The 16,912-nt window shown below is 35.7% G+C and overlaps 4 protein-coding genes across 19 annotated transcripts; 2 read left to right on the plus strand and 2 right to left on the minus strand.

Annotated features, from left to right (window-relative positions):
* Positions 1–391: 391 nt before the first annotated feature.
* Positions 392–3,423, plus strand: LOC120281653 (CTD nuclear envelope phosphatase 1-like). Its single transcript, XM_039288344.1, has 6 exons — positions 392–735; positions 1,508–1,636; positions 1,730–1,850; positions 1,950–2,031; positions 2,816–2,969; positions 3,060–3,423. Exons 1-6 carry the CDS (start codon positions 475–477, stop codon positions 3,192–3,194), a joined length of 882 nt encoding a protein of 293 aa, XP_039144278.1. The 5' UTR covers positions 392–474; the 3' UTR covers positions 3,195–3,423.
* Positions 3,424–4,355: 932 nt separating this feature from the next.
* On the plus strand, positions 4,356–5,949 carry LOC120282027 (uncharacterized protein At4g08330, chloroplastic-like). Its single transcript, XM_039288746.1, has 2 exons — positions 4,356–4,512; positions 5,315–5,949. Exons 1-2 carry the CDS (start codon positions 4,433–4,435, stop codon positions 5,700–5,702), a joined length of 468 nt encoding a protein of 155 aa, XP_039144680.1. The 5' UTR covers positions 4,356–4,432; the 3' UTR covers positions 5,703–5,949.
* Positions 5,950–6,115: 166 nt separating this feature from the next.
* LOC120282026 (fasciclin-like arabinogalactan protein 12) lies at positions 6,116–7,152 on the minus strand. The gene has a single exon (XM_039288745.1). It carries the CDS (start codon positions 7,057–7,059, stop codon positions 6,322–6,324), a length of 738 nt encoding a protein of 245 aa, XP_039144679.1. The 5' UTR covers positions 7,060–7,152; the 3' UTR covers positions 6,116–6,321.
* Positions 7,153–8,201: 1,049 nt separating this feature from the next.
* LOC120282024 (probable E3 ubiquitin-protein ligase HIP1) lies at positions 8,202–16,712 on the minus strand. Of its 16 annotated transcripts, none has more exons than XM_039288741.1 (8): positions 16,541–16,712; positions 16,290–16,338; positions 10,315–10,440; positions 9,525–10,196; positions 9,027–9,442; positions 8,820–8,915; positions 8,585–8,731; positions 8,202–8,475 (listed from the first exon to the last, which is right to left on the minus strand). In XM_039288741.1, exons 3-8 carry the CDS (start codon positions 10,406–10,408, stop codon positions 8,329–8,331), a joined length of 1,572 nt encoding a protein of 523 aa, XP_039144675.1. In that variant the 5' UTR covers positions 10,409–10,440; positions 16,290–16,338; positions 16,541–16,712; the 3' UTR covers positions 8,202–8,328. The 16 variants fall into 16 exon arrangements, 8 of the variants coding, with proteins under 8 accessions (XP_039144675.1, XP_039144674.1, XP_039144676.1 ...); XM_039288740.1 differs by having other exon boundaries at positions 16,273–16,338; XM_039288742.1 differs by having other exon boundaries at positions 16,273–16,344.
* Positions 16,713–16,912: the final 200 nt, after the last annotated feature.

A 16,912-nucleotide genomic window follows, 5' to 3' on the forward strand; every position in this document is an offset into this window, starting at 1 on the left:
CATATAATTATAATTTATATTTCAAAAAATATGTTTTTATTCATGATTTAAATTCTCACCACTTATAAAAGTTGGGTTTATAACAGAAATGTAACTATTAATAAATTACTTCAACGTTAGTTTAACTGCATAAATGTTAAACATCAATTTTTTTTTATTTTGGATAGTTTTTAATAAATAAATTAAGAAATAATTATATTATACCTACGTGCTCATAGTGGGTAGACCTCTTCAAACATCAAATAATAATAATAATAATAATAATAATAATATTAAAAAGAATAACGTAAATACATAATAAAATTAAAATAAAAAAAAGAAATAAAAGAAAAAAAAAAATGAGCTTTGTGGGGGCCACCTTGAGGTAGCCATGATTGTGCCTCAAGGATTTGTCCCCCGCCTCCCGTCCCCGATCATCTCCACCCCAAGGTCCTCGCCCTTCCCCACCTATCATCGCTCGCCACGTGTCCATCCATGGCGGAGGCGACGGCGCAGGTCGAGGTTGTCTATCATCGGAGCAAGGCGGCGGCCGCCGCCGGTGCTGTTCTCAGCTGGTTTGGCTTCCTTTTCGGAGTTCTCGTCCAGATCCTCAGGGGAACTCCATCATGGGCTCAGGTTCTCCTCTCCATCGTCGGCATCCGTGGCCGCTTCCTCTCCTCCTCCTCCTCTACGCCGGCCTTCAAACCCCTCCCCTCTGAACCCCCTCCGAGCCCTCCTCCTTTCGAGAAGCTCACGGTTTGCTCCAGATCTCAAAATCTCCGTTTATGCTCTTAGTTTATTGGAGTTTGTGTGGATTTGTCCATCAAATTCCCATTTTTTTTTCTTTATAATTCCTTGCTAATTTTTTTAATACTAGTTTGATGCTTGATTTGTAGAGTGTTTGCTGTTCTTGTGGAAAGATTAACTTGTTGTTTGTCATGTTAATCTTTGGGTTTTGATCATTAACTCGGATCTTTGTTCAGTAGGCTTTGATGGAGGAGTGATCTTATTATTACTGTGATGTTTGTTTCATCAAATGATAATCTTATTAAGTGGAAAACAAATTCTAACAAAATTTTTTAGGACTTTTAAGCTTATTATAGAAATGGAAAGGTTTGGTGGATAAGAAAACTTAAGCTCATTTGTTGGATTTTTGTATTTTTTTTTTTTTTTTTAAGATTAAGTGGAAGAATATTATTTGAACATGTTTAGGCTCCATTGAAGGAGTGATCTTATTTCTGTGATTTTTGATCCACAGAAGATGAATCTTATTAAGTTGAAAAAAGTTCTAACACAAAGTTTAAATCTTTTAAGCTCATTAAAGGAAACTAGAAGATTATTGGATTAAGAGGAAGAAGAGTATTGTTTTGAAGAAGGGATGAACATTCGATAATTTGAGTAATATAGAAGACAGAACATGAGACTTGTTTTTCTTTTAATTTTTATTGATCATTTATTGTTGCTTATTTATATGAAGAGGTTTTTTTATTTTTGTATGTGAAGTATGTAACTTAAGCTAAATGTGCAGATAGTACTTGATTTAGATGAGACGTTAGTATGTGCGTATGAGACTTCAAGCCTGCCTTCGAGTGTTCGTAACCAGGCAATTGAAGCTGGTCTAAAATGCTTTGAACTTGAATGCATATCTGCTGAGAAGGTTGCTCTCTTTCGATATTGCTTCTTTCTTGTTTTCCCAGTAATTTGTTTTTGAGAAATTTATTTATGAATATTTTAAATTTCTGGATTGAAGGATGCTGAAGGAAAACCAAAAGTGAATCATGTGACTGTGTTTGAGCGTCCTGGTCTGCATGAATTCTTGCAACAAATTAGTGAATTCTCTGATCTTGTTCTCTTCACTGCTGGTCTTGAAGGTTAACAGTGTGATCTATTAGTCTGTTTTAATGTCCATATTTTTTATTTGTTCCTTTTCTCTATGTCATTCACAATCTCTTTCTTGGATGTTCTTTCAGGTTATGCTAGCCCCCTTGTAGATAAAATTGATATTGAAAACAAATTTTCCCTTCGTCTCTACCGGCCTGCAACAGTTAGCACGTAAGTTACTTTTTTTTTTAATCATTGCTATCACTGAAATTAGCAATACCTCGATGGTTGGTGATAATTATTTAAGCATACATCTGTTCTTCATAATTTGTCCTTTGTTCTATGCATGATGGAATAGCTTGCTCTCCTCTAGTATTATTATATATTTTTTTAATTTTTATAAAGTAAATAAAACCCAATTTACTCGCAATGATAGAGGATTACATGGTATCTTTATTTTGTTTCCTATTTGTTCTCTCTTCTTAATCCCCTGCATGATGACATATTCTTTTCGATTTACTGCCACACTGCACATCCATATGCGCGCATGGGCTCTCTCATCTCGTAATTGGTAACACATTGAATTTGCCCGCATTTTACTCGCTTATGACATTACAGTGATGTGTGTGTTTTGGACTTGCCTTGAGTTATTATGAGCAAGGCAGTGTTGTGTGTGACAAAGCCAGGTAGCAAGAGGCCTATGCACTTGTGATCAAAGGACTTTAGAAGTGATTCACTCCTCATTTGTTGTTAAGATAGTGGGATAGAACATGCTCTTTTATTTAGTATGAAAAACAAAAGTTGTTTAGATTGTGGCCCAGATCTTAAAAAAGTTCAGTCAGTGTCTACTCAAAAGCGAAACACATGAATACATGCCTGCATCTTCTACTTGATTGCTTTTCTTTTTTCTGTCAATGTAGGCACTTACAAAGTTTCCTGTTGCCCAAAGAACTTTTGGATTTTTTTTTTTTTAACAGCCTCAAGTATAATCAATGTTTGCTGTTGTGTAAACCAGGGAATTTCGTGAACATGTCAAAGACCTTTCCTGCTTATCGAAGGATCTCTGTCGCATTGTTATTGTTGACAACAACCCCTTCAGTTTCTTGCTGCAACCATTGAATGGGATACCTTGTGTTCCTTTTTCTGCTGGACAACCTTATGATGAACAGGTTTATTTTTCTTCTCTATTTTTGTTGGGAGCAAGATTATCTATTCCTTAATGCATCTGAAAACAACAAATGCATTTCGTGATGTTTCAGCTCATCAACGTTCTTCTTCCGCTCCTCAAACATCTATCTACACAGAAAGACGTCCGGCCAGTGCTACACGAGAGATTTCACATGCCGGAGTGGTTTCAAAAGCATGGTATCCCTCCATCCACCCAACCTGTATGAAATGGATGAAATTGTTCTCTTAGAGCGCCTGAATGGAAGCAAACCTCAACTGGTGACTCTACTGTACATTATGATGATCTTCTTAGATGTTCTTCAATGGATTCATCAACAGCCCTTTTTAGGAATTGGTTATTTCATCCAATGCCATAGAAATAAACTCTCATCACTGTATTTATATTCACCATGTAATTGTTCATATATTTGGGAGATTTATGCCATATTTATCATCTCTCTTTGAGCATAAAATACTATATTTTTATTTGCTTCTTATTAGCATTGAAAATTTCCCAATTTTTTTTTGTGTTTTTTCGTAAATTTAAAAAGTGTGAGTAGTGATTGTGTCAAAGTATGTCTCTGTTTTATTTAGTTATCGAATTGCTCATCTTAAAAATAATACTAATAATAAAAATTAGGATGTTTATGAGCTGTAACCCTGTGGACCAAAACTAGATTGTCAACGCTTATCTAAACTACTGAGCTGGGGAATCTATTTCGTGCGAATAAAAGCTGTAAACACATGTCCAAATCTCTTTGGGTATGTTACAGTGTGTGTTCTTGCACCAAACAGCTGATCTCATTGCCAACTGTAACGGACACTTGTCCTGCACCGACCGCGTCCAAAACGCGCACGATGGAAAAGTTCTCTTGTTTTTTTTTTGAGACATATAAAATTTATATCTAAAAATTAACGGACAACTGTAACGGACAACTGTAATCTTAAATGACTCTTCCAAACAAGACAAGCATGGATGAAAAATTATTAAAAATATAAAAGTGTGAATAGTAATTATTATTATTTTTTTTTGAGACATATAAAATTTATATCTAAAAATTATTAAAAATAGATAATAATTTAGGTAAAAAATTTGTTTGAAATATAAAATTACATAAAAATATTTTAAATTTAAATTTAAAAAAATTCAATTAAATGACTCTTCCAAACAAGACAAGCATGGATGAGTACGTATAGTGACGGTTGTACCACGAAAACATACAATGAAATATCGACCGTCCGATGCTGATCATATCTTGTGATACACGATGAGCACTACAAGAGTTGTGGATCTCGAGGTGAAGGAATCATCCAACGGCTGATATTTCGTTGGACCATTCTAGGGTTCCTCCTTGGAGCGCTATAAACTCCCACTCCTTCCTGGATTCCAACCGGTTCCTCTCTCTCTCTCTCTCTCTCTCTCGAAATCGTTGAATCTTTATCTGTTTCTGATTTCGAGAAGTCTATGATTGGTGAAGAGGAAGACATGGACGGAGCTCCAGCAGCGTTGGATTCTCTTTCTTCTCAACGAGATGTTCTTTATAGGTTTTTTCTTCTTTGAATTTTTGTGGGTTTTTCATAGTTTTTTGAGAAAGATGGGGTTTTGAGCTGAATTGTTAGAATTATTGTGTTTGAAACTGTGATTAAGTGACGGTTGTGATCAAAATCGTTGCTTTTTGCTTTTTTGACTGATGAAACCCTTACAATTTTGAAGAAAAATGGGTCCTTTTGGTGTTTTATCACGTTCTTTTTTTTGATTGAAAAATGATGGCTTGGTTCCTCCAAAACGTCATTTGGAGGACTTGCTGAGTTCTGCAAACCATTATCAAGTAAAAGTTTGATTTTTTTTTTTTTTTGGTCTTTTGTCTACCTTAAATTCTTTTATTTTGATTTCCCAAAAGGGAAAATTTTGGATGAATTTGCTTGTCCAATCCGTGGATTTAATACTTCAATCTAATTCAGTTCCCAATTTTAGTAGGAAGTGGTCTTTTTTTTTGTGTGTGTCAATTTGATGTTGATATAGATTAATTTATGCTGGAAACCTGATTTTTATAAATTATTTATTTATTAGTTAATTCTTGGTAGAAAAGCATTGTTTGCTGTCATTTATGGTGGAATATTCTTGTTTTGAATTAAGAATTGTGGTTTGGTTAGTACTTAGTACCACTCAATGAATTTCTGAAGTGTAGTTATTTTTGGCCACCAGGATCTTGGCTTATTGAATTATTTTCGTACTCATTGTATTTTTTTCACCCTTTTTAGTGAACAAGTTATGTAGTAACATATTCTTTTTGATAGATTATCATCATGTATTACAACTTTGGTTCCTCCTGATGACTTCTTGCAGTTGTGGATATTGTGGATATGCACTAAATCTCTCCTCATCACAACGGAATACAACCAACATCGGCTCCAAATATGGGAAGGCAATCAAGAAAGGAGTAGTGTTATTCTACTCGATAGATGACAGCAGGTTCTCTCACGTGGATGAGTTGAGGTGTTTACCCTTCTTCACGTCGAAGCACTCTTGGGGCTTCTTAAGGCAGAGTACGAAGCTGCTTTGCCGGAAATGCGGGGCTTACATTGGCAGTTCTTATGACGTTGGTTTCACTCCGGTAACTCCGGATAGCGCATCGGATTCGAACTCTTCTAATGGGGTTGCGAAGAAGTACAAGATCAGGATCGGCGCACTGCAGCCTTCTTCTGATGAATCAGGTATTCCGATTTGCGCATAATGTTTGTGTGTTGTGTGCCTTGGTGAACAGAGAACACTAAAATGTGAATTAAGATAAATGGATTGTAGATGAGAATGTTATAGCTAAGATTGTTAGTTGTGTGTTTAAATTAGCACGTAAACTTCTTGTACAAACTACAGAGATATGTTTATCTAATATTGCAAGGGTATATGTTGGAATCGAAAATATTTGCAACTATCGGCTGTGTGTATTATGTGAATTCAATTGTCATGTACGATTTACCATAGCTTTGGAAGCTTTCTTTTTCTGTCTGATCAATAAAACTCGTCTTTCCAACACCATAGACAATTTAATGTTCGAAAGTTTGATGACTATGTTATCGGGATAATCTATTTGTATATTTGTTTCATGTTAAATGTTATGTTCTGGTCATTTCGATGAGGGGCAACCTCTGAGACATACAATCATCAAATTTCTGTGAAAGAGAATCACTTACTTATATCTCACAAACAAATATTTATATATGAATGATACACAACACAAAATTTGAATGGGAAAGGATCATGAAGCACAATAGAAAAGAAATTCTCAAATCACAAACCTTAACCTGAAATCAAGACGACTGCTCATCACAATATCAGAAAAGGGTTGCAGCACTTCAGAGAATCCAGTAGAGGAAACCAACAAGTGCAGCACATGCAATATCTCGAGAATTCCTCCACTTAAGGGTTCCGGCATCAGAGGATTCAGAGGAGTCCTTTGAGGAACTCGATGAAGGCCCTAGATCAGCCGGAGCTTCTTTCTTCTTTGCTTTGGTGGGAGCCGGAGCTGGTGCGACTGAAGGTCTGAAGATATCCAGAGGGAGGAGTACCTTATCAACCTGGTAAACTGCGAGCTGACCATCAGAGTATATGGTGTTGGACACTGTTGTATTGACGATCCCGGTTGAGATGTTCACCTGGTTCCCTACAGCAGTAACATTTAAAGGGTACTTTCCATCGCTTGAATCTCCGGCTTGAGTTCTTAGGGGATTGCTTGCTGTCTGGAACTGAGTGATCGTCATGAGGTTAGGAAGCACATGGAACTGGATGAGAGCAACCTTCTGCTGATCAGTGAGTGAATTGAGTGTTCCCGAGGGTAGGTTGGTGAATGCATTATCCGTCGGAGCGAACACTGTAAGGCCATTGTTGGAGTTATTGAGCTGGCCATTGATCTGATCAGCTGTACTTGTGCTCTTGAGCAGCCGAATCATCGTCCCAAACTGCCCGGCCTTTTCGAGTATCTTTGTGATGTTTGTTGGCCCTGGTGGTGCGGGAGCAGCCGCAGGCTGTGCTTGGCTTAGTGCGGGGCCGTAGAGGAGAAAGATCAAGGAGATAGCTATGGAGAGGTATGCCATTACCTTTGGCCGGGTTTGCTACTTGTATTGTGTTCTTCCTTTGCTTTGTTTCTCTTCTTTGGTGTTGATGGTTGGTATCTTTTGAAGGGGTTTTATAGCGATGTTTGTTTGGTTGGTGGTCGAAGAGCTGTGTGCATGACCATTCACCAAATATGGTGAGAATCTCCAGCTATATTGCTTAGTTTTGTAGCAAATATGGTGAAGTATTGCCATTGCATACCATGTTCTGAAAAGGAAGGGACTGAGAACTTTTGTTGTAGGACTTGCTTGCTTGCTTTTCACTCTTGAATCATCTATATATGTGTATGCTGCCTTTAAATTCACATAATTTTCTTCTTGTTTTTGTTTTTACTTGTGGACCTTGTATCAATTCAGATGTTGAGAAAAGAGAGGCATAAGCAAAAAGGCTTGTTGGTTGTGTGTTGAAGAGATATGGTTAGTGATATATCTGTGTCTTTTATTATTGTGTTATTTTGTCGGCAAAGCAAGAAGATAATGTATTATAACTTAAGAAGTAAGCAAGAAGGAAGAGATGGCAGTTGGGTTGTGTGACATCTTGGCTTCTGTAATTAATTGGTGTGGTTTTTTAATTAATTATCATGAGTTAGTAATGAACTAGGATAGATGTGAATATGGCTTCTTGAATTTACATTATTATTATGTGACATCTTGCCCGAATTTGTATATATTACATTTACAGCATGATACAGTTACACAATTAATTAATAGTGTCAAAAACCTAAATGTCTTCTTTAGTTTTTGATGCATAAAACATGAATAACATGCCTATAAAAAAAAAGAACAAATATAAATAAAAAAATAACATAATATAAAAGCTTATTTTCATTATAATCTAAACCTTTTGATTGGAAAATTTGGCATAACTTGCCCACACATAACTTAGTAATCATTGTCTGACTACTATTAAGTTATACTTCTGATAATTCCTAAGAACGCAGTTCTTCAAATATTCAACAACACAATAAATAAATACATACATAATACAATCATTCATTATGCTCCCACTTGTGTTTTGTTAATTCTATTACCTCAAAAAAAGAAAAAAAAAAAAAGAAAAAAAAGAATCTAAGAAACAACACCTAAGAATCTGGCATTTTAATTAGCAATGAGATTTCAAAGAATGAACCTGAAACTTAAACTGTTAATCTACATTGTTTAAATGACTTGTTGCACCTTCAGGCATGCAGGTGACCAAACTGGATACAGTTCTATATACAATTTTGAGAGGTATAACTGAGAGAGAAAAACTCATTTCTCCTTACAAGTATCAGCCAATGCCGGGGCTTTGCAGATTGGGCAAACATTCTTCATCACCAACCATTGCTTAATGCAGTGGAAGTGGAAATCATGACTGCATTTCAGCATGCCCAGGTGTTCCCCTTCTTCATATTCTGCCTGTCAAGTCAGATCAACAAAATCGAAGAATTTAGTTTAAAATACAAAACGAGAACACATTCGTAACTAAACAGTCATCAAGTTATTCTAAAGAAAGCATGAACCTTACCAAGCATATTGCACACTTCACCTCAGCATCATCGCCAACTGTCACTTGCTTAGACAAATATTTGGTCTCTGCCAGGCAAGATGAAATGGTATTTTCGGATAAACCTGTGCTGACATTTCCAATTCTATCCTCCAGCGCAAGTAGTTCCTGTGAGAACCCACAAACTTGACTTGGTAACTCATGAATGATATAAATTGACTAAAGAAACCACTGGGAGGAAAATGGCAATGCTAACCTCATAGCTCATGCTGTCAATATCTAGTCTCATGTCCCAGTGCTCATCAAACACATTCCTAGGCTCGTAGAAGGTTGGTTGATCTATCACTATGCTCTGGAGGAAAAATAAAAAGAAAAAGAAATGAAGTTCAAGTCTTACTTGCATCAAGTCTTATTCCAGCCTTTGCATATTAATTGTTAAACAAACCAACTAGTAAGAGCGCACCTCAGATTGCCATTGCCTCAACCTGTCAGTACTCTCCTCGCATGAATAGGGGTTGTATCTCCAAATTGAACTCCTTGCCCTCCTATCCCTCTCATTTCGATGTCCAGAGGTAGTCGAAGAACTTGAATGTCTGTAAGGTGCATCTGCTCCAGACCGCATATTATCCTCTAGAGTTGCAGCAAAACCTGTTGGCCGGTAGCCCGGCATTGCATTGTAACCAGTTGTGTTTTGACCAAAGACATTGTGGCCTGCTGAAACAGTTTGCGCTGAAGCATGATGCATTGGAAATGGGGTAGTTGCATTTCTAAAAGAAGCGGAACTCGCATAGAGTCTCCCATCACTACTAGCAAAGCCATTAGCACTAGCACTGTTTCTTCCTGCAGAGTGATTAATCTCATGACATATGCATCTGGCCCCTTCAATTGTTAAAGAGGAAAATCTGAAAATATACTCTTTAATCAGGAAAAAGATAGTGTAACTAACCTGAAGAAAGAATACCTCGGTGAGGTGGTGGAGGATAGTTTGGTTGGCCGAAAACATTAGCCACTGGAAGGAAATGCTGAGGCAGACTGTTCGCTAAATGGCCCCCAGCTGGGTTGCTTTCCAACATTGAGTTATGGCTATATCGGCTTCTTACATTCCGCTGAAATACTTCACCCGCATTTACATTGTTGCAACCCATGTGACCAGGAACTCTATGAATAGGACCCCAAGGTCCATATTGAGAATGTGAGTTATTCTTTGGCCAAGAGTAGTCAGATGAAATTGGAAGACTGGTGTTTCCATCACAATAATATCTATTGTTGCTCCCTTGATCAGAAATCAGAGAGACAGCTGGAGATTTTCTTTTATATGATACCCTTCTGTTGTCCATTTGAGCATCATTTCTGCCATTCGTATCTCCAACTGTATGTTGGCGGTGGAAAGAAGGTTGATGCTGAGGAAGCACATGTGCATAATTCAGTGGAAATCGACTAGAGTTGCCAAAAGATGAAGTGTGCAAGCCGAAGCCATGTGAAATTTCTGGATCAGCAGGCCTGTGACTAGGAATTTCTGAACTAGAACTTGATGATGCAGGACCATATCTGCTTGCTGGGACATTAACATAACCCATCATGTTTTGTGCCCTGACAGCAACATTTTCTGCAGGAGGTACAATAGATCTATTTTCTGCAGTTGAAGTTTTAAGAATTAACACCAAGACTCTAATGACAATGAAATAAAATGTTGTCATTAAATAAAATGTAACGCAAATATAAATATACAAGTCTCGAATTAAAAAATGTACCAAACCACATGCGCTTGCTTGCATGATGATTCCATAGTAGATCATGGTCCATTTCACGCATTTGCTGATTATAAAACCAGTTTTGATGGCCCATTACAGAATATCCCTCAGATCCCACAATAAAATCTGCAAGGGAAGAAAACCAGAACTATTATTAGATGACACAGAAAGGAATATGAATCAACAAAGTTATACGTAGAATGCAGAAAACAACTGATACTAACCAAAATTTGATGAACATGTGCAGTAACAACTGTAACATTAATATATTCGGCCATCAGATTAATAAATAAATGTGATTAAACGTAATGTTAGCCACCAGTAAATTAACAGTTATGAACAAAAACAGCTCAGAGCAATATATATAAATATATAACTCACAAAAGAAAGCCCTAAAATTATCATAATAATCGCAAATCTCCAATTGTAATGTGATGATAAGTTGATTGAAAACAATAGGCCAGAGATACAAAAACAGGTGTCAAGTGCCCAAGTATTTTGAGAAATCCAACATGACAAACTTTAGAGAAATAAAGAATCAGAGAATGTCAGGACATTAAAAAATAATAAATTAAATTCAAACCAGTGACTACTCGTAATCTAGCATCTTAAAAATTTGACTGAGGCTTAAAGGAAACAACAACATTTTTTGGTTGGAAAAAGGGGTTGATATATTTTGTTATGGATAGCTTTCAGTGATAAAGCAAGAAATGTCATAGTTCTGTTCACATGCCTAAGAGTGCAAGTGTCCAGCGAGCCAAAAGAATTGGATATGAATTTTTGAAACACGGCATAATAATAGAACTCCCCTGCTTACCAAAACCAAAAATAAAAGAACACAATACAATATAATAGATTGATCGCAGCATGTAAATCAAGATATGAATCTTGCAAAGACTCGGGATAGGAAAATATTAAGCCGTTATTCCATGCCTTTGTAATAAAAAAATTTTAAAAAAAGCAAACTTTTATGGTTTATTTGTAGAAAAACCACGTACTGAAAACTGACATATATAATAAAAAGAATTGTCACTAACCAATCAACGATTTTCCATTTTTCAAACATAAAACACAACTATCTTCAAAGAACACAATAGTGTGTAATAGATTGCTTGCTGCATGTCAATCAAGCTATGAATCTTGCAATTACTCTAGATATGAAAATGTTATGCCTTTCTTCCACACCCTTGTAAAGAAAATTGATCAAAATTTTAAAGTTCATTTGGAGAAAAACGAAATGATCAAAAGAAAAGGGATATGCATAATAAAAGGAATTGTAAATACTGAATTTTCCATTTTCCAATGGTAAAAACAACAAACCTAAAACAAAACCCATTCATGCCCACAAACTAATATATATCATCATAAACATCACCTGCTCCCTTCTCAAATAGCCTTGTGCTAAGCATGTTACTTCCCTACTGCTACAAGTAGCCTTCTTTTATCAGTTAGCTCATCATCATTGGACCTTGTTTCTTTCCAGGAAAATAAGTATCATCAATAAGAAAAAAAAAATGCTTGATATACTAAGTCAAACAAAATAGGACTAAGAAGCCATACAACAGGTTCTTGCTCAATTGACAAGGCTAGCTTAAGGTGACTTATTGAATAAAATGAAATTTCAGATCATTCTATGCACTGTCAAGCATGTGGTTCTTCAAGTAGGTTAAGGTCAAAACAACTTTCACATCTACATTCTTCATGACAAATAAAGGCTTCCAAAACAACTTTAAATAAGTTGAATTTGTGACATTATTTTATCACATCAACAAAATTCTTTGGTGATCATTAGCAAGATAACACAAAAATTCTACAACAAAAATAGCTGAAGTTAAAATCAGAACACCTAAAGCAAAAAATAAAAATAAAAGCGATTCCGTTCCTGAATCACCAAGAATCCTTAAGCAGGTACACTTGTTAACTCTTTAAGAAAATTAAAAAGCCAGTTAAAACAAACACAACACATGAGAAACACTCCCGAGACTTGGCACCCAACTTGTCATGGCAAACCATATGAAAATTCCATTTTATAAATTTGACAAGTACACCGAAGAGATGAGGCCTAAAACTAATAAAAAATGAAAATAAATGACAAATTGCTATGGCTCGAAATGATCACAAATTAAATAACTAACAAAAAAGACAGATTAATGTGTTATGAAAGGGCAATACAGAGCAGTTTATAACTCAAAGAAATCATCTCTTATACAAAAATCAAAATGGACATTGTCAATACCGTTCTTAAAAGTCAATTAAGAGGATGAGAATATTCATTTACGAAGGACAGGTAAGATAAGCATTCTATAAAAGTTTCAATGGAAAAAACAACATGTGTCCACATCAAAATTACTCCAAAACATAACATAAACTCTTTCCATGGACCAAAGGACACTCTGTGATTCATACCTTTCTTTTCTTCTGGAGGAAGGCCAAGAGTATGGAAATCATCAGCTAGGGAAGGAGGTAAAGGAAACTCAAAGCTCAAATATGGAGCTTTTAATTGCTTTACTTTTCTTTTCTAGACAACTTTTAGTAGTGCTTGCTCAGTTTTCTTTTTCACTTAACTAGCAATTAGGCTAGGTCCTTAAACAAAGTGCATGAATTACATATACTATGCTCATTCACGAAAAGGTCTGCAAGGGTTTGATGAGATCAAAGCAAGCTCATAGTTTTATCAAGAATCACTTGGAAATTTTCTAAATTTCGTCTTGTAAAATGTGCCATCAAGGTTTAAATCTGAACCACCAAGGTATCATAAATTCCACCATCTTAAGCCAACTTCAGACACATGTTCAGCACCTCTCTCAACACAACTATATCATCATGAAATAGGTTATGCTTCAAAACGAAAAACTGCAATGCCAAATATACAGAGCCAATCTTAGCATGGGAATATCATGCCATCCACAACTCCATATGTATACCACCCAAGAACTATAACCACTAAGCACCTCTATTCATGCCTAGCACTCCAATCATCAACATAACTATCATATCATATTCTTAACAATAAATTTATGTGGCATATGACATAGTTATCTTTTACCATCAAATTTGGAAAAAAAAAAAAAACTTAAGTTCTGTAGTTCCTCTTTTAGTCAAGAGATTACATAGCAATTAGAAATTTGAACATGCATGCAAAAAGATCAGAACAAGTGACAGAAATAGTGTAATATACACCAGAATAATTATCAACAGAAATACATTTGCGCATGTAGCAAAATTTTCAAAGTAGAGATATCTAGTTCCTAAAAACAAACATTCCAAGAAATATGCACATTTTCTCCACCTCTCAGCACATGCGACATTCTCGACACAAACCACCAAGAAATCCAATGTCCAAGAAAGTCACCATACTGAACCTAGCTTTGTACAGTAGAACTTGACTATAATCAACATTTGCAGATAATAACATGAGGAGTAACTCCCATTTCACCACTCCACATTAATATTAGAAAGCTTCTCATAATGTGGCATTGGACATTGTGGCATTGATTCAATATCTAACCCAGTCTAAATTTTTACAGAAACATAATGATAAATCAGGTGCTTTAAAAATCATGGTGCCAGTGAGAATCATTTTCATCATTAGAAAACTCATCTACCACTATTTAAGATCATGAAGGAATTTGATGTGATAAACCCATATATCTTATAGCAACTGCATCGCAATCGCACCCTATGTTTTCCACCAAAGAAACATAAAATTGTTGAAGATATTTTCCTCACATGACTCAACTTGATGGTTCCCCATTTGTACACACAAGTCAGAGAAACCATTCACTGGACAGAATTTACCAAAAACTTTTAATGGTGAAAAACCCAACAATAGAAATGAACCCACAATGTTGACAGACTAAGCAGCTATTGTGAATACAGGCAGGAAGTATGTATCAACTGAAGGTTGTTCAAGTTGTTTTGAGAGGCATTGAATTCCTGAAGAAGATAGCTTTAACAGGATTAATTTTTTTTCTTTTTTTTTTTCGTGAATAAGTGAAGTTTATTTATACTATTGGAAACTTTGCAAAAATTTATTTATTGGTTTCCCAAGCAAATGCACATAACAGCTTTCAATTTAAGCACAAGTTATAACATCAATTTCATTCTCCCTACCAAAAGAGATGCTAGCGATAAGTTTCTTCATAATGCAAAGCAAATCATATTCAACTATATAATTACACAGGCAAGGATGTCATAAGAATCCTTTCCATTCTTCAGTTATGCATGGAACGATAGAAATAAAATGAGTTGTAAATAACATAGATATAAACAATGACCATTATATAAAGGAAAAAAAACTGAATTGTTCCAAGAAACAGAGAAATTATCCAAATCCACATTCTAATTTATAGCTTGCAACATGTGAGGAGAAGACAACCCCTTCTCCTAGGTCACTCTATCACTAAGGCATCATGTGTGCTTTGATGTCAAATGAACATCACCCAATCCATCCTCTTCCTTGTTCATCATGTGAGCCGACAAACTTAGCAAATTAATTCAATGAGCAAATCATTCCTCAAACCATCTAATTAAGCAGAACTAGTTGAAGGTTTGACAAGCCCTCAGGCAATATGAGCAAAACTCATAGCTTAGTTCAACAAACTCGATAGTCAGCATGCTTAAAGAGCACGTTCTTGATGGATGATACACAAAGAATAACCAGTTTGGGCTAAACACCTCTTACCACATCTTTTCGTTAACAATGTTTTGATCCCTTTCTAAAGCAAGATCCTGCACATCAAAAGTTTTAAGTAGCTTGTGTATCCTAAGAAAGGTAGGTCATAGCTCACAAATCTTCAGTCTATAGCACCCACACATATCACCTGGAAGAAATCCATAAATCCACATTTTTCAAGAATTATGCATATATATACCAACCCCTTAAACATTGAGGAAGCCTTACTGATGAACTATAATCTATGATGATCAGCCCGATAAAGAAATGATTTGAGATGATCAGCAGCGCCACAAGTATGTGCAGCTCCTGGATCAGCTAAAAAGATAAATTGAAACAATAGATATCTAGTAATTATACTAAAAATACTTACAAGGCCTAAGGTATATGATTAACAGATGTTTTATTCTAAAATTGAAAAAAACTGAATATTGGAAAAGGAATTAGGTTGAAAACAATATATATATATAAATGCCCACCTTAAATTTCTTAAAAGAATTAGTACTAAGATGTAGTCTAGCAATTTCTAGACCTGCAACTTAGACTTTTTCTCTGCTTTACCTCAAACATCTCACACGCTTCTGATCAAGAACTATCATCTTGGTTCTAGAATTGCAGTAAGGCCAATAAAAAGCATAGGAGTTTCAAGCAGAAAACAGTTCTCCATAAGATGCGCAATATTGGAAAATTTTGTGCAAAGGGCCCACCTTATCCTGGAAAAAAAAACTGAAACAACTACAATCAAATGCAACTGAAGCAGACCTTGATTGAACTAAACATACAAGATTCTCGGCTTCCAACACGAAGAAGGTAAAACAGAAAGCGCTGAGACTCTTATCTATCAAATTGCCATGCAATATAAAATCAGACTTATCAACTTGTTGGAAATCCTTCCAAATGAGGCAATTGATGATGGATCTGCACAATCCCAATAATGAGAACCAAGAAATCTGATAAAATTAATCAAAATTTACACTAACAAAAACAGATCACACCACAGAAATACAGCACCAAGATCATTACCTATAAACCACTGAGATCTACAAATCCTCCAACAAACATCATAGGAGATGATCAAAAAAGAGTTTCCACCGTCATCAACAACAGATTAGGGCTTAAATTGACAAAAGACAGCGATCCCAACTACATAATCCGATATTAGAATCCCTAATCTACACATTAAACCGTCAAATTCACATAAGAGAAGACAGAAAACAATTCAATAAACGAAGAATCTGAACAGCTGATGATGTCCCAAGAAAAAAAAAAACAAACAAACAAACGTCAGATAATTTCTTACGATGCGAGTCCAAGAATATGCAACCCTTCCGATCCGATGATTCTCAGAGCTACAACAGAAATTATCACCATAGAAAAAAAAAGATCAATAACAAGATTCCACCACCATCAACGACAAATTAGGGTTTAAATCGATTGGAAAAGAGAGAATAACAGCGAACGCCCCCTGATCCAGAAACTATACCGTAAAATTCACAAAAGAATCCAAGAAAAGCATGATCAGAAGGGATGACGATCGAGGTAAAAACGCACCTTGAAATTCTTGAAGCGATGAGTCGAAGATCGATGTGTAGCTTGACGATCAGGGATTGAGAAGGATGAGAGGAGAGAACGGGTTGACGACGGGGGAAGCAAGCGGAGAAATCGGTGAAGAAAACGAGAGAAAAGAGATGGAATTAGAGACACGCAACAATAGTGGAACAGGTCCCCCTCTTCTTTTGCCCGTATATATATATATACGGGATATATTATTATTTTTAAAAAATATATATAAATATATGATATTTAAAAAAAATGAATAAATCTCGATTAATTAAAAATAACAAAAATATAGGTGGACAAACACTACAAACACAACACATAAAACACCAATTTACAACAAAATACAATTGACAGATTCAAACT

The sequence above is a fragment of the Dioscorea cayenensis genome, chromosome 18 (assembly GCF_009730915.1).
Source record: "Dioscorea cayenensis subsp. rotundata cultivar TDr96_F1 chromosome 18, TDr96_F1_v2_PseudoChromosome.rev07_lg8_w22 25.fasta, whole genome shotgun sequence".
In the NCBI taxonomy this organism is placed as follows: domain Eukaryota; kingdom Viridiplantae; phylum Streptophyta; class Magnoliopsida; order Dioscoreales; family Dioscoreaceae; genus Dioscorea; species Dioscorea cayenensis.

Coding starts and splice junctions, on each gene's coding strand:
- LOC120281653 (XM_039288344.1), top strand. CDS start 475: ATGGCGGAGGCGACGGCGCAGGTCGAGGTTGTCTATCATCGGAGCAAG. Junction 2,032..2,815: donor CGGCCTGCAACAGTTAGCAC/GTAAGTTACTTT, acceptor TGTGTAAACCAG/GGAATTTCGTGAACATGTCA. Junction 2,970..3,059: donor GACAACCTTATGATGAACAG/GTTTATTTTTCT, acceptor GTGATGTTTCAG/CTCATCAACGTTCTTCTTCC.
- LOC120282027 (XM_039288746.1), top strand. CDS start 4,433: ATGATTGGTGAAGAGGAAGACATGGACGGAGCTCCAGCAGCGTTGGAT. Junction 4,513..5,314: donor CAACGAGATGTTCTTTATAG/GTTTTTTCTTCT, acceptor GACTTCTTGCAG/TTGTGGATATTGTGGATATG.
- LOC120282026 (XM_039288745.1), bottom strand. CDS start 7,059: ATGGCATACCTCTCCATAGCTATCTCCTTGATCTTTCTCCTCTACGGC.
- LOC120282024 (XM_039288737.1), bottom strand. CDS start 11,723: ATGCTTAGCACAAGGCTATTTGAGAAGGGAGCAG. Junction 9,443..9,524: donor TCCTCCACCACCTCACCGAG/GTATTCTTTCTT, acceptor TAACAATTGAAG/GGGCCAGATGCATATGTCAT. Junction 8,476..8,584: donor TGAAGTGTGCAATATGCTTG/GTAAGGTTCATG, acceptor CTGACTTGACAG/GCAGAATATGAAGAAGGGGA.